Source organism: Xiphophorus maculatus, chromosome 23 (genome assembly GCF_002775205.1).
Source record: "Xiphophorus maculatus strain JP 163 A chromosome 23, X_maculatus-5.0-male, whole genome shotgun sequence".
Classification (NCBI taxonomy): domain Eukaryota; kingdom Metazoa; phylum Chordata; class Actinopteri; order Cyprinodontiformes; family Poeciliidae; genus Xiphophorus; species Xiphophorus maculatus.
Window position 1 is genome coordinate 19,927,911 of NC_036465.1, and position 16,617 is coordinate 19,944,527.

Sequence of the window (16,617 nt, forward strand, 5' to 3'; positions counted from 1 at the left end):
TCTATTTTAAAACATGTTTGTGTTGTTTTACCAAGCACTTTAAAATTGCAAAAATCCTAAAGTGTCATTTATAATAGGGCAACTAAGGTAATATAGAGTCTAGTCTTCTATGCAAAAATATTGATTGAAAAAAGTAATATGAAAGGAATATTACTTGAGTTGTGGTGCCTTGTGGTGGGAGGAGGGCACCCCCAAATCAAGTTCTGCCTAGAGCCCTATACAGTCTTTGACAGGCTCTGCCCAAACCGATATATGAAGTTCTTGTGTTTCTACCTTACAAAAATAATTTGTTGTCATGTTCAGTGTGTCAGCTTACAATGGGTAAAATGAGTAAAATTTATTTGGATATTGCAAGGTGATGCACATTTATTGAAATAAGTGCAAAGTTTCCCTTTGATCAACTGGAAGTTGTCGATTTAAAACCGACCAGCGTCATTGGCCTCAGAATAACTTTTGAATTTTTGATTCACAAGTGATTTTAATGTTCTTAAAAGTAATGCCGCACTAGGCTGAAGACATGGAGTGCGGCTGCATGATCGGCTCTCCAACGAGAGTGCTACGCTACCCACCCCTTGTGACAAAAATGGCCTACAGGCCTCGTCTGTGCTTACAAAGTCTGCGCGCACATCGTGGAAGCATGAACTTAATTTTCTTACAAAAGTCAGATTTATTGTTTATATATTCAATTCTCGATACAAGTTTAATATAAAATTTTCGATTACGCCAAGGATTGTTTTAATGCAACTGCTCTCTTATGCATGACGCAAATAGTAAGGGATCAGCGGTAAACGAGGCCACGCATTGTCTGCCCCCCGCCCTCCCTCTGCTTGTCAGGGAGCAAGCTGATTGGCCGAGGCCTAGCAAAGAGTGGCCGGGAATCCAAAAACTGCAGGCCGCACTTAGCTTACCGTCAAAAATAAACCAAAACAATAACAGACAAATTCGTCAAAGGGGAGACACACCGATAGGGACAGGAGACGAAGCTATCAGGTAAAAATATTTCAAATCGACCGCAGAGGCACGGGGAATAGGACGCAAAGGCCCAGTCAAACGTAGCGGGCCTCCTTCGAGAAACAACATGGAAGATAATGCGGCACAAGCTGCTCCTCTTAGCTTAGCAAGCTAGGTAGCCGAACGGACGACCGTCTGCGCGAATATGCGAGCGAAATGTTGTCTATAAGTAACATGGAACATATGAATTTGTGGCTCTCATTTCTACTCTTTTATTATCTTAGTTTATATTAACGCGTAGTGGTGTGCAAATACATGTTTTATTCGGGCTTAGTAATCCAGTAAATTAGCTTTGTGCTAAAACAAAATGGCGCTTGAAGATTTTCCCTTAGCTTGCTAGCTAGCTAGCTTCAGTGGGTGGAGGGCGGTAGCCCCCTTGTTATGCATTGCATAACTGCGGTGTTTTCATTGGTGGCCATAAAGTCTGAGCATTTGTATTTTTGTTCGACTCGAGATCTAAGATGTTTTCTAAAACGAGTAGTGTGACAGCCCAATGATCGTCTTTATCCCGGAAGGGTGTATTTATATGTATATCCTTGAAGTGCACAAACCATTTCCTCAGACAGTATAAATTAATCGCATTACAAATCAGCGTAGACATTGCATGTCGTGCAAAATAATAACGCAGCATGTTCCAAAAGCCTTCGGAGCAGCTGCCTATGAGCCTGTCCCCTGCGAACTGAGAGGGACTGTCCTTTGTGCAGGGCTCTGCCCATCAAGCCCAACCAGGTCCAGGTGTATAACTAAACGAGTGCAGATTGTTTCTGCATGTAGTATTCTTGATAAACAATAGATGGAGCCAGTGTTAAATAAAAACAACTTCCCCCCAAATTTACAAGACTGTCTTTTATTATAGGTACTTTGTTTCTTTTGTTTAAAGCTGATTAATTTAACATCAGAAAACTTTATATAAACACAAACGTACTGAAGATATGCTTGCATGATTACATAGCAGTCTGAAATAATATGCCTTGAAATGTTATGTTGTTTTTCTTCTATCTCAGTGTGACTGTCTTCATGGAACAAGGAACTGCAGCTATCAAGTCGGTTTTAATGTAAAGGTGTTGTTACTAAATGTGAAGGTATGTATTTAGGACTGAGCATGGTTACACTGTCCTACCTTTCACTTTTGTTTTAGTAATGAACATGTCCTAAAACATTATCTTGACTTTTTACATTTCTGAAAAAAGTAAACAGAACAAAGCAAATAATTTTTGATGTGTGCAAATTTTTTTTTCAGTTTTTTACAAAGTGAAGACATGGATCAAGGAGGAGGAGTATTGGAGCTACACACCCAGGAGCTGAAGATGCCCCATGCTATGATCATGCAAGATTTTGGTGGGTGGTTAGGAAGGTCAAATTGAGCTTAACCTAATGATGTGTAACTTCAACTTGTAGTGAATAAATGTTGAAAGTTTATTAAGATGTAAAAAAAAAAAACAATAAAATCAATCTAGCACACAGGTGTCGAAGTCCAGTCCTCAAGGGCCGGTGTCCTGCAGTTTTTAGATGTGCCACAGGTAGAAAACACTGGAATGAAATGGCTTAATTACCTCCTCCTTATGTAGATAAGTTCTCCAGAGCCTTGCTAATGACCTAATTATTCTATTCAGGTGTGGTGCAGCAGAGGCACATCTAAAAGTTGCAGGACACCGGCCCTTGAGGACTGGACTTTGACACCCCTGATCTAGCATCACATTATTTACTAAAGTTGCATTTTTCCTAAACTGCTCAGAAAGATTTTCATTTGAGGTTTTTTTTAAATGCTGTGAAGTAACTAAGACAGTCTTTGGTCTGAGCAGTGAGTATTGGCTATTTTCAGTCTCATTGTAGAATTATATTTTTTTCTGTAAGCAAATAACAGAAACAAGCTTTGGGTTTTTATTACTATACTTATTTTGTTTTACTGTTTCTTGCAGTTGCAGGCATGGGAGGTTTAGCTCACATTGATGGAGAGCACATTGTGGTGTCGGTACCTGAGGGCATGCTTCTGTCAGACGTGATGACGGATGAAGGCATCCTCCTTGAGCATGAATTGGAAGTGGAAGGTCTGGAAACTCAAGTTGTTCAAGACCTGGAAACCGAAGTGGTTGAAGGCCTGGAGACTGAAGTGGTGGAAGGCTTGCATGCAGATGTGGAGGGCTTGGAAGCAGAAGTTGTTGAAGGCCTGCAGACACATGTGGTGGAGTTGGAAGCTCAGGTTGTTGAGGGCCTGGAAGGCGAGGTTGAAGTGGAAGGCCTTGAAGCGCAAGTGGTTGAGGGCCTGGAGGCAGAGGTGGACGTTGAGGCCCTGGAAGCACATGTTGTTGAAGGCCTCGAAGAAGAAGTGGAAGTACATGGTTTGGAAGCTGAGGGTGTTGAAGGACTGGAAGTGGACGTGGAAAGTCTGCAGGCTCAGGCTGTAGAGGCTCATGAACTGACGAGTGAAGACATGGTCCCCCCAGGTCACAGTGTGATCATGCCTGAGAACATACTGGGGACAGAGGTTGCTATAGAGGAGGCGTTGGACGCCCATCACCACCATGTTCTTACAGCAGACCTCATCCAGGACTCTAACCATCACCACCATGATGACATGCAAGACCAGGTATTTGTGGCAGAGCTACTGTCTGAACACCAGGGAAACACACTGGATCACCAGCTGGTGTCAGAAGGGTTGATGGTGGCAGAAGCCAACACAGAGACCATAATCCATCAACAGCTGCCAACAGAGGAGGTTCCTCTGCAGACTGATGAGGAAGATGATGCAAGAAGTAGCTCTGAAGATTACCTCATGATCTCCCGTAAGATTGTTCATCATAAACATACACAATTGAAACAAAATTCCTCGTTTGCATTTATTTTGTCATAACTGCTCATTTTTGTGTCATTGAAGTTGATGAGGTTGGAGAGAAGTTAGACATAGGAGACACACCTCTGGAGATCAGCACAGAAGTCATGGAAGACAAGGAAATCAAAGAAGAGGAAGACTCGGAGGTCATAAAAGTCTACATTTTTAAAGCAGAAGCAGACGATGATTTAGGCAAGTCACTTCAAAGCCCTTTGCGCAGCATATTATAAAGCAAAGAAATTAAATCCTGACTTTATGATAACAATTATCTTTAAATTTCCAGGTGGAACAGAGGTAATAACAGAAGATGATTATCAGAATGGCCATCCTGATCTGGAGGCCGCATCATCTGGGAGATTGGGTGTTGGTCGTGACAAGATGGTCTACATGGCAGTCAAGAACACCATAAAGGAAGAGGAGGAGGAGGCAGAGGATGATGACGATGAGGATGATGACGACGATGATGAGAGTGATGATGATGACGACGATAGTGATGAAATTGGTACATTTTCTTTTTGTTTCCTAATTAAAGAGAGTGTGGTTTATCAAGGTTTATAAATCTGGGACCAGACACAACTGCTGTCCAGGTGCCTTTTACAGAAAACGTATTAGAGATGCACTGATTGCAGTTGGCTCACTGATTTCCAGGCTCTGGGTTTTGACCTGCCAATAATTTTAGGCAACTCAGATTTAAGAAAAATAAAATAATCTATAGGATCAGTGTAGAAAACATTCTTTCCAGTTTTCCTGTCTCAAACATTCATAAATCCTTTTTATATTAGGAGAAGAGGGGACATGACACAGCTGTGCTCGAGATGTAGTTTAGCATGTCATATTAATGGTTAGCACAGCCACCATTACTAAAGCATCAGATTCTGTATGTATCCGTTTAGAAAACAGATTCTTATCTTAAAAACTGAGTTTTCCAAAATGGTGCCAACTTTTTAGATCAGTCAGATTTTATAACAGAGAGAGGCTGAAACTTACTGCTATATAACGGCAAGATTTCCATACTCCCTTCAGCCTTCCTGTTATCATCTTTCTCTGAAAATACATTTGAATGTTTTTCACTCAACTACATTATTTACAGCTTAGAACATTGGTGTTAGTACCACGTGGGAGTGATTCGAAGAATGTAAAATTTCTCAGTTTTTGATTGATTGGTTAAGCTGAAGATCATGCGATTCCTGTCATCAGCTGAGTTTTTTTTTTTTTTTGGATCAACAAAAAAATCATCTCCCTCATTTTGAAACAGGGTGATGCTTTCTGAAAGAATTCTTGCAATTTTAACCTTTAGCAGTTCATTCTTATGTAAAATAATTTTTTCCCATTTTCTTCCCAAATATTCATTCTAGCCGTTTACAACCTTTGTGCAGGTAATACCATTGATCAGGTGAAGAATGGAGTTGCTACGCCTTTCTTGCAAATCAGAGAGGGACTGGGCACAAATCGTGCAATCAAACCCAAACCTAAGAAGAACAAAAAAGGAGAGACACGTCAATGTCAGACTGGTATGAAAAACATGATAATGATGGCCAAACTTTTGATTTCAGTGTTAAAAATTTGTTTATTCCCCCTGCCTCTCAAAATCTTTTCTCTGAAGAATCATCACAATAACTCCCTGCTGTTTTCTCAAACTTCTTTTTCAGCCGTCATCATTGGACCAGATGGGATGCCTCTGACTGTCTATCCATGCCACATCTGTGGAAAGAAGTTTCGCTCACGGGGATTTCTCAAATGCCATATGAAAAACCACCCAGACCATCTGCTCAAGAAGAAGTACCAATGTACTGACTGTGACTTTACCACCAACAAGAAGGTCAGTTTTCACAATCACTTGGAGAGTCACAAGCTTCTGAGCCACAACACTGAGCGATCTCCAGAATATACAGAGTACACAAGACGCTATCACGAGTCCAGTCCCCTGGGCTCTGACAAGCTCATCGTCAAGGACAGAGAGCCCAAACTTCATCATTGCAAGTACTGCGACTACGAGACGGCTGAGCAGGGGCTACTGAACCGTCACCTGTTAGCGGTCCACAGTAAGAACTTTGCACATGTGTGTGTCGAGTGCGCCAAAGGCTTCCGTCACCCATCAGAGCTTAAGAAACACATGCGGACCCATACGGGGGAAAAACCCTATCAGTGCCCGCATTGCGAGTTTCGATGCGCAGACCAGTCCAACCTTAAGACTCACATCAAGAGTAAGCACGGTGCAGACCTGCCCTTTAAGTGCAACCACTGTCCGCAGGCCTACGCTGATGCACGGGAACTCCAACGTCACATAGAGATGGTGCAAGGCCACAAGACCCACCAATGTCCACACTGTGAGCACAAGAGCACCAACTCCAGTGACCTTAAACGACACATTATTTCTGTTCACACCAAGGACTTCCCCCATCAGTGTGACGTGTGTGAGAAAGGCTTTCACCGGCCATCGGAGCTGAAGAAGCACGCCGAGACACATAAAGGCAACAAGGTGCATCAGTGTCGGCACTGCAACTTTAACGCTCCCGACACGTTTACCCTGAGTCGTCATATCTTGTCCTTGCACACAAAGGATCTGCCCTTTAAGTGCAAGCGCTGCCGGCGAGGTTTTCGTCAGCCAGCAGAGCTGAAGAAGCACATGAAGACGCACAGTGGTAGGAAGGTTTATCAGTGCCAGTATTGTGAGTACAACAGTACGGACGCTTCTGGCTTCAAACGCCATGTCATTTCAATTCACACCAAGGACTACCCCCATCGCTGTGACTACTGCACCAAGGGCTTTAGGAGGCCTTCAGAAAAGAGCCAGCACATAGCAAGGCATCACAAAGACATGTTGATGTAAGGTCGTCACATTAACACTCACGCACTCCTTTCTCAAGTCAATCTGTGTCTCTCATCCACAGGTAATTTTAGTGTATTAACAGAGAACTGGCTGATACAGGCAGTTGATATAGTAATTGCTGTTTTGTGTTGTGTCGGATTTAAACCTCTGCTCTGCAGGGGGAACACACAAAAACATTTTATATTGAGTGAAGTCTGAAAAAGGACAGTGTATAATCTAAGTGGGATGGCTGTAAATTGTCTTTTGTTGCAGAAAATTGCATATGAACATATATTCAGGGTTTCAAATGTCTATATTTTTTATACCCACTCAGCTGAAATGCTGCAAGATGATGACTCTGTTAGTGCTTTGTGATCGTCAGCTAGTTGTTCAGATGAGGCAGGAAATGTTTGCCTCCACAGTACAAGCTAGTATCCCTAATAGCAGCTTCGACCCTGACATTTCTGCTCGGTGTTACGTGATCTTACAGAATCAGGGCCATCCATATCTAACTGGGTTTTCAGTCAGTGGCACGCATAAAGCTTTTTTATTATTTAATATTGCAACCTTCCTCATCTTGGAGTTTCCTCACAAACTTGAACACTTGATGTTCCGTTAAAATAATCTTGTATCAACAGTATCAATTATGTTTCGTCAAACATGTTAATCAGAAATATTCTGGGCCAGTTTGTTTAGCAAGAAAAAAAGAAGAGTTGGTTGTTCTCAATTGTACTTCTAATCTGCATATTTCCCACACAGAAATCCAGCATTCTATCTGCAAAGATAATCCTGATAATTTACCATTGTGTTATTATTATTATTGTTCTTATTACCATTATTAATCTCAAATGAGCATAACAGATGGCAGGCTTCACATTTAGTAACTCCTGGAGTGGTTGTACTGTATCTGACTGCCGTTGTAAGTTGCACACATGTGACACAGATGTGCTCTCTTTGCTAACCGTCTGATTGCAGTCATGCCTTACATCTGTTTTTTTATCCCTTAAGCACTGATGAACACAGCTAATCAGAAAACAAACGATTCTTAACTCTCACACATGCTGTATCAATGCCATTCTCTCAGAGTTCAAGTCAGTAGAAAGCACTTTAATATTTTTGTTTTTGTATTTTAATGACATGTATGGGAGTTAATTATCAAAAGATATATCTGTATATATAAAGATATATCTGTAGGGGAAAAAAAACATTCTTCAGGTGAAGGAGAAGACTTCAGTGTTATTTCTTAACACTTGGGCACGATCCATTACTTTAAAAAATTGTCATTGAAAGACGTGGGTGAAACTTTGTTCTGTTCTATGGATAAGTGATTGGGCTTTGTGTTTTATTTGTGCTCACTAACAAGTTTCCCACACACTAGTCCCACAGTCCTAAATAACTCAACCCAATCTCAAGTGTAGGATTATTACCTTGAAGTCAATGGTCATTATATTGGCATTAGTCTTTAAAGTATGCACATATGCTGTTCATGAAATTAATTGTGGTATACATTAAAAAAATCCCCACATTTTGTGGATCTTAGTCTATATATTTTTTTCTTTGAGTCTGATTGTGGATAAACTACTAGTGGGGACAAAAAACTAAATAAACAGCTATCTTTTTAACTTATTTGTGTTGTTTCTCAAAATATTTAAAACTAAAAATTGTATTAATAGATTGGGCTTTAAAAACTAAATTTCAAACTGAATTCGTACTTCCTAGTATCATCGTTAGCTGTCACTTTCAATAAAAACTGGCTGTGATGTATCCGTAATTTTCACTTGCAAGTGTCATATTTTAGTCCATATGATACAATTTCTACAAGGTCTTGAAAAGTTATTCAAACTAACTACATATGCAAAAGAGTGTAATGCATAAGTTTTGGGAGAGTCACAAACAGTAAGTGCAAAAAGTGGTAAACAGCCTCAGTTGTCTGGCTGTTGCTTAACAGTGGTTTTACCTGTAATTTTATGTTGTGGTTTACAAGGTTCAAGAAAGATGAATGGGCATTCATCCGTTTGATGTAGCTGGTTATTCCTATTCAGGTTCTTCAGTAACAATGTTTGAGTATTAGAAATCAACCATCCGAGTAATTGGCATCTTGTTTCAGCTTTGAGTGCTGTAAAGGTGGAGGCATTTAGGTGCTAAAAGTAGGATTTTAGGAGCTTTGTGTTTTGGTCAGTAAGAAGGAAAAGAAAGTTGGACTTGGTCAGCAGTGCATATATCCATGTAAGTATCTACACAAATGAAAAGTGTAGTATTGAGATTTTATGTGATACAGCAACACAAAGGAGTGCATAAATGTGAAATAGAAGAAGGAAAATAATATGTTATTTTCATATTATTTTAAGGTACAAATCAAAATAATGTGGTATTTAGCCCACCTTAGTCTACATTCTGAACTTCAAATGCATTCTACATTCAAATAGATTGGTAGGGAATTTATTATGTCAGCACTCATTTGCTATTGTTTTAAGTGTGTAGTAATAAAAAAGAAGAGAGCAATTATCATTTTTTAAATTTGGTTTACAGCAGCCAAAATAGTGGAACACAATAGACAAAAACACAGGTGTTCAAATGAGCAACATTTACAAAAACACAACTCTGAAATCAATTACGCTAATAGGAACATTGGCATCAGTTTCTACTTATTGCCAATGTAATTGTTTTGTTTTTGTTTTTTAAGGCCTATTATTTGCACATATGGCTGTTATGCAACCAACAATGAAAAGGACAAATCATGCACAATGATCGGCACAAATTGCATACAAACAAGAACTAATTGTTTTCTATAAGAGTGCCAGATTTTATGTATAACTTCCTTTGCAAAAGCTTGGCCAATATAGACTGGGGTTCAGTAATGGCCATACTGCCGATTTTTATAAATCTTTAGTTATTTTATGATAGATGAAAATCCAATACTTTAAAACTAATAGCTAATTTTAAATATCAATCAAGTTTATTTGTATAGCACATTTCAACAACAATGCAGTTCAAAGTGCTTTACATCATAAAAACATAAATAAAGTGATAAAAGCATCATACAGTCAATAAATATATTGACAGTTTGCAACAAGCTGACACTCATAGCACCTGTGCAATATGAAAGTTTTATGTACAGTAAAATGTGATTTCTTGTTGTTGAGGTTTAATTACTAATGTTTCCAGACCAAATTCATCTCATTTATTGTTTCAATATCAAATGTATGGCAAAATCTTCAAAGCTGGCAGTAGGGGATAAGGAAAATCACTACTCGACAAAAAAAAAAAATCCCTGCGTGTTTATGGAGAAGATCCTATTTGTCACACTATAAAAGGAAAAACATCAAAGGATGTGGATGCATTCACTAAAGAAAAGGAGAGCACAGTATGTGATGGTAACCGGCCAGCCATGATGTTTGCAGTTGTCCTTGGACTATTAAAACACCCTAAACCTGCAGTCGCTCAGAGCGGCTCGGTTGTGTTGCAGCTGAATCTGTGCTGCAAATCTCTCTAAACTGTTATGCGGGGGTGTCTTGTTTCACTTCCATGTCACCTGGAGTGAAAGACAAATTACTTCTCATACGGAGGGCAATGAGGCTTTGCAGACCGCATAGACACCGCCAACAATCTTACAATACAGATTCAACAGTCTCCTGATTTTTGTTGATCCCACAAAGCACCACATAAATCACTCGTTGGTGCTGCTGTCAGCAGAAACTGGTGGCAATATGCAAATCAATACATAGACATATCCATAAAACCCTCTCAGAATAACTGTTCTCTCGTTACTGCATAAACCATGCATTAACATTTCAACATTGCTTTTATTTTCTCTGAATTCCTGCGATTTTAAGCAATTCTCTCTCCCCCCCTCCCCCCCCAGTAGTTATATCTCCTACATGTTGCAAGCTTGCTCTCTGTCCCCCCACACACAAACACACAATGTACCCAGCAGCTTCAGGAGGCCATCAATGTGATGAAAATTGACAGATGTACTTAGATAATCCAGATGCTTCAGAAGGTCAAACCAATTCATTTGATGTAGTCATTTTGTCCGTGTTTCTGAGTATCAGTGGTGTGGATGTGATTAGAATGATGAAGCCACCAGTAAACATCCAGTCCCCTGATGTCCATTGAATCAGTTACTGTATTTTTTTTTACTAAACATATTTTTTTTTATCTGCTACAACTTACTAGTTGCTCCTGAGTGACACTGTTCGACTGTGGAGCATGTTCTTTTTCTTTGTGAGATTTTGATGTCGACCATTCTTATTTCAGTAAAGACTACATGCAAATGGAGCCGGGAGCATGTCATCAATTCGTCTCACTGATGGAAAGCTTTGCCACATCACATCCAGTCTGTATGATGGCCCACATAACCACCGTCGCTTAATGCAGGTTGCTAATGACGAGGCTGCAGTGGTGCAAACCAGCTGGAGACTGAGGTCTTCTGGGAAATCAGTGCCAGATTGGCCTGGTTGATGGGGGAAAAACGTGTCCAATTACTAGCCAGGAAGGGGCCTGTGTGTTGGAGAAATTCATGACGGGGTAAAAAAAAAAAAAAACAAACATAAGAGGCAGCTGGCTTAAAAGGACAGTTCAGAAACTTTGAGTTTATTAGCTGCAGTAATGGCTTACCTTGGCGTCTTCATTTGGTTGAAATCCAACTAATGCCAAGCCGTTTTCAAGACTGCTTGCTGTACTTATAATAAATTAGTTTTCAAATGTTAAAAGACTCTTCCAGGAACATCTTACTAGAACTAAACATCATGGCAGACAGACATATGATGGACTTGGCATCACTTTGGGTTCACCCAGAATAGGCTGAATAACGGCACCAGAAAGAGGAAGCATTAATTGAGCGCCATAAAAAGCAAAAATCCTAAAATAAATATTAATAAAGTGGTTCCAAATAATGAATTCTTTAAAGGATTGTAAGTTTCCTCATCATACTTTTTAAAGCTGCATCTTTATACTATACAAACACTGATGCCTTTCAGGTGTGGAGCTCAAAGCAACCTCTACTTAAGGATATGAATTTGAAGTGGAGCTCTGCAGCAGTATCAGTCTCTCATAAATAATTCTGCACCCAAAAGGTCAAACATGCAGGTAAAGTAAACAAGAGATATGTGTTTCTGAGTAAATGTACAGTTTATTGCTAATTTATTGGGAATTTTTTTGTTATTTATTTTTTAATGAAAAGTAGCTTCATGAACTGTATGTGTAAATGAATTCATTGAGTGGTCTCTGTTAACTGGATTTGAGTTTTTATTAGCTATAAGCTGCAATCTTAATTCCTTAAATATTTTACGTTTAATCCAATTGTATAATATTTGAGTTTCCCTTTAAATTACTGAAATAAATTCACTCATTGATATTCTAATCATATTGTGATGCACCTGCTCCCATCTAGTTCAGGGTAACAGTAAAAACTGACTGGAGCTTTTTGATCAGCTACAATATTTCTTTTTATGTCAGCTTGAAGATGTGAATACGGAATATTATGATTTTACAGCTTTAATGAGGATAAATGCCGAGGTGAAAATGATCATGAATGATCCTAAAAAATAAAGTACCTCTCGAGTTTCCTCTAGATGGCGCTGTTCTTCCATCTTCCCGTTAATCGCCGTCAACAAAAGTTGCGAAATATATATATATGTCATGCATTAACATTTCAAGCTCTTCATCCATTCACATTCCATTTGTGAATGGATGTGACACATAATCTGAATGTCAATTAGGCGGTACAGAAAGATGAGATTTTAGATTATGATGAAATATTCAAAAAATATTTGGTCGGGAGATCAGAAAAACAAATTTAATAGCTTTCCATTGTTATGTCTTTGGTTAAGCTTGGCCAACGTTACACTTTCTTCACTGGGGAAAGTTCTGCACGGGGTTAAAGGCGGCTATTCTGGGCGGACTGTATCCCTTGACCTGGATCAAAGTAGCGGCGCGTCACCGCGGTGGGCGTGGCTAACCGTGAGCGATAACGCCTGTGCGCTCCGATACGTTGCAGTCTGAGGTGCAGCCTGACTCAAGGCGAGAGTAACGGAGCAGAACCGCTGTCCATCTGGATCTGGGTCTGGATCCGGGTGATGAGAGCCACGAAGAGCATTGTTTTGACGGCGTCATCTTGTTTTTCACTGCATCATCAAAACCGCTCTCGGTCTCCTTCGCAGCAGAACTGCGGCTCTCTCCAACTATGGATTGCTTAATTGAAGTTGGGCCACCCGATCCTGTTTGCGCCAGGGCATCCCCGTGATATTTAGCGAAAGGAGAGAAGTCGTTATGAGCAAGTGTGAAAGCGGAGGATTTCCTGCGCAGAGGCAGCAATTTCATCCTGAGGACACCACATTTTCATTGTGCGTAACGGTCATCGATGCGACGGAGCTGTTTGCAACTAAGTGAAATAATTGGCGCAATGTACTAGTAGTTACAGAGAGACTCCTTAGTTAGTGTAGAGAGTTTTGTTTGTGAGAGCTTTTATTTCTCTCTTGTGCGTGCAGACTGATTACGCACCACTGTTTTAGCTGCTCCGCGGTCGGGATCTGGAACTGTGAAGCTTTTGAACTTTTCTCTGCAACTATTTTATTTTATAGCTGCACCTATGGCTTTGCCGGACAGTGGCATATCTGGAGAGGAGATCCCTTTCCCAGAAATAATAGAGCTCAATGTTGGCGGCCAGGTGTACATAACGCGCTACTCTACCCTCACCAGTGTGCCAGACTCTCTGCTGTGGGAGATGTTCAGTCAGAAGTCAACCAAAGGGCTGGCCAGGGACACCAAGGGGCGTTTTTTTGTGGACCGTGATGGTTTCTTGTTCCGCTACATCTTGGACTACATGCGGGACCAGCAACTGGTTCTCCCGGACCACTTCCCGGAGCGCGGGCGTCTGCAGAGGGAGGCTGAGTTTTTCAACCTGCCGGAGCTCGTCAAGCTGCTGGCGCCCAAAATCAGCAAGCAGAACTCGTTGGGGGATGAGGGGTGTCCGAGCGACCCGGAGGACTCCTCACCCGGGATCGACTCAGCGCGCAGCCTGGGCTCCCTGGGGGCCGCGGCGGCCGCCTGCGCCAGCCTGGTGCCCGGTGCCATGGACGGGAAGCGCTCAGGGTTCATCACCATCGGCTACAGGGGGTCGTACACTCTCGGCCGCGACAGCCACACCGATGCCAAGTTCCGCCGGGTGGCACGGATCATGGTGTGTGGGAAGACCTCCCTGGCCAAGGAGGTGTTCGGAGAGACCCTAAACGAGAGCCGTGACCCGGACCGCCCCCCAGAACGCTACACCTCCCGCTACTATCTGAAGTTCACCTTTTTGGAGCAGGCCTTTGACAAGTTGGCAGATGCAGGCTTTCACATGGTGGCTTGCAACTCCACAGGAACCTGCGCCTTTGCCCATGAACAGACGGACGACAAGATCTGGACCAGCTACACTGAATATGTGTTCTACCGTGAGTGAGATTATCGCTTTATTCCCCTGGCCCCCTTCACCCTGTCTCCAAGAGACCACCCCCTCTCCTCCAGCCTCCAGCCATCCTGTCTTATTTCTCTGATGGCTTTGTTCCAGTAGATGTACTGTAGATGTTGTGTCCCCCTCCCAGCCCCATTTTTCTTTGCGACCTCCAGCTTTTTTCCTTTGAACACTACCCAGCTGCTGCTCCGACTCTTCATACCTCCCTCTGCAAGTCCAGTTTGAAGCTTTCCCTTTCAACCCCAAATCCACCCTGGTCATCCTCAAGTTGCCCTCTCTTCTGTCGCCCGCCCGTCTAGTTGTAGTTCCCCAAAAACTCAGCCACAGCAATCCATCACCCCTCTCTGCTGAGACTGATGCCTTCTATGTATTATTCTCCTTTGTATCCTGCATATAAATATCTACTAAATTTGCCCTGGTGAAGCACAATACTGTATTTTCCTAAAAACATAGCCAGAGTGTGGCTATTAAACGCAGTCATAAAGGTATAAAGAAAAGGGCTGAAAGAGTTGTAGTAATGTACTAAGCTACTCTTCCCCTGCTTACTCAAGCAGATCGGACTCTCTCCAGCTTCTCTGAACTAAATTACCAAATAATTGGACATCTTATCAGCCTTGAGGGACACGAGCAGCCCCAGCACAAGATAGAAGTGTAATCTAATTTCCTTCATTTTTTTTTTCTTTTTACTTTATTCTATTAAATGTGTCCAGTACCATGTGCTTTGGGAATGTGCCATAGCTAACCTGTGTGGTTGTTGTTTTAAAATGGATGAGGTTGCTACAGCATTGCGGACCTGGGGGGAAAAAATGCAGCAAACCTGTTTTGAAAGAAGGGAAAATAGAAAGCTGACAGTGTGTGGAGTTTATATTTCAGAAAGAAGCTGGTTATGTGGCAAATATACAAGCACAAAACCTGCATGGTGAAGCTTAAGCATCAAAAGATTTTCTAGTGAGAGAAAATAAAATAAAAAATTTTTACTGATTAATTGATGGAGTGGAAAGAAATGTATGTTGTTTTGTTTGTCGTTTGCTTTACTTTTATGTTAAAACATTAAAAAGTTTTTTTCATACTACAAGTCATGTCTTGTGAAAGGCCTGCTTCCTGTTGTAGTCACCATAGCTGGCCATGTTTTGAGAAATAAACAAAAAAAAAAAACATTAATATTATTCTCAATAAGCGATTCAGTATTTGAAGGTTCTGTGTATTTGTTGATAGTGCTCACTTACTGTAAATGAATACCTAGCAGAGAGGGTAGGAGTACCCTGTCTGCAGGCAAAGCCAATTGTCTTCTCATGACTGAAGCAAAGGTTGCTGTAAATACAGCTGCTATAAACAGGGACGTGACAAAAGGATAGTTCTTCATTTTTACTGGGGTTCTGTTAAAATGTCTTAAACATATCGCTCAAGGCAGATTTGTACTGTCTTAAAACAACACAACCTCAGAAATGTATTAGCTGTTTATTCCAACTCTATTTTATGAACCTTTAAACATTGGTTGGTTATTTACAAAGAAGCCGATGGTTATTTACGCCGGAAAAAGAGGTTGGAAGTTGTGCACCATCAATGATCTTCCTGTTTGAAACATACACAGAACATTTAGTGTTTTGGATCGAAATACAAGTGAATCAGTGTGAAAATTAAAAATATGACTTTATGTGAACACTATTTCCTACACTGTCTTACTCTTCAAGTCAGACTGTCTGACTTGAAGCGTTTTGCATGTTCCATTCTCAGTATGTAGAAGAAAATTGGCACTTTATGCACCTCAATTTCTGGTGTAATTAGTTTTCTGCTTCTTTATAAACAATCACGTACAGCAAAGGTGATGCTGGTTTAAAGGTTCAAAAAACAGCTTATACATAAACCGTGAAGACATTTTAAAGACTGGAGTTATTTTAAGGAGGAAGAAGTCCATTTTGGACTTGGTCTTCAGATTAGCCTTTATCTTTAGCCTTCTGGCCCAGTTCCTCTGGAGTTATGATAAATGAAGACACCAAGAAAGCTATCTACTTCAGATAAGGTAAGATATTAACTGCTCATAAGCGTTGAACAGAACCCCACTTTAGAAATCCTGAAATATCACTTTAAAGTTTACTACTAGAGTGTTGGGTCTGGCATCAGGACAGGCCTACTCTATCATGTACCTCAGACTAAAACACATTTAAAGCCAATAAAGCATCCAGCTGATTATGTGAAATGCTAGAAGAAGTCTAACTTGTAGATGGTTTGATCAAAAGTCAAGCATTATTCAGTCTAAGCAAGGTTGTAGTTAAATGTCTTGGTGACAAAAAGTGTTTTATGAAAGATTTTAACATCATAACATTGTGTTTCAGTGTGATACAGTGTTTTGGACACCCTAAATCAGTGTGTTGAACCTGTTGCAGTGTGTAGGTTACATTGGGGATTAGCAGAAGGCAAACTGATATATTAAATAAAACCCTACTCTCTTCTGGTTCATTTTCATTGAAAACAAACAAAACTCTCAGAGTGCTGTTCATGAGTGAAGAGCGCACC

General features: G+C 40.8%; 2 protein-coding genes across 3 annotated transcripts; both read left to right on the forward strand.

The window, feature by feature from the left end:
* The first annotated feature begins 847 nt into the window (after window positions 1-847).
* Window positions 848-8,421, forward strand: znf711 (zinc finger protein 711). 2 transcript variants are annotated; one of them, XM_014470312.2, is made up of 8 exons: window positions 848-990; window positions 2,016-2,093; window positions 2,252-2,349; window positions 2,931-3,794; window positions 3,887-4,033; window positions 4,125-4,343; window positions 5,197-5,352; window positions 5,491-8,421. In XM_014470312.2, exons 3-8 carry the CDS (start codon window positions 2,271-2,273, stop codon window positions 6,669-6,671), a joined length of 2,646 nt encoding a protein of 881 aa, XP_014325798.1. In that variant the 5' UTR covers window positions 848-990; window positions 2,016-2,093; window positions 2,252-2,270; the 3' UTR covers window positions 6,672-8,421. The 2 variants fall into 2 exon arrangements, with proteins under 2 accessions (XP_014325798.1, XP_023184553.1); XM_023328785.1 differs by having other exon boundaries at window positions 5,218-5,352.
* Window positions 8,422-12,609: 4,188 nt separating this feature from the next.
* Window positions 12,610-15,258, forward strand: LOC102226970 (BTB/POZ domain-containing protein KCTD12-like). Its single transcript, XM_005795360.3, has one exon. It carries the CDS (start codon window positions 13,240-13,242, stop codon window positions 14,089-14,091), a length of 852 nt encoding a protein of 283 aa, XP_005795417.1. The 5' UTR covers window positions 12,610-13,239; the 3' UTR covers window positions 14,092-15,258.
* The last annotated feature ends 1,359 nt before the right edge of the window (window positions 15,259-16,617 follow it).

Excerpts from the sequence above, each read along its gene's own strand:
- LOC102226970 (XM_005795360.3), top strand. The coding sequence starts at position 13,240 with ATGGCTTTGCCGGACAGTGGCATATCTGGAGAGGAGATCCCTTTCCCA.
- znf711 (XM_014470312.2), top strand. The coding sequence starts at position 2,271 with ATGGATCAAGGAGGAGGAGTATTGGAGCTACACACCCAGGAGCTGAAG. Across the intron at positions 3,795-3,886 it reads AGATTACCTCATGATCTCCC|TTGATGAGGTTGGAGAGAAG; the intron begins GTAAGATTGTTC and ends GTGTCATTGAAG. Across the intron at positions 4,034-4,124 it reads AGAAGCAGACGATGATTTAG|GTGGAACAGAGGTAATAACA; the intron begins GCAAGTCACTTC and ends TTAAATTTCCAG.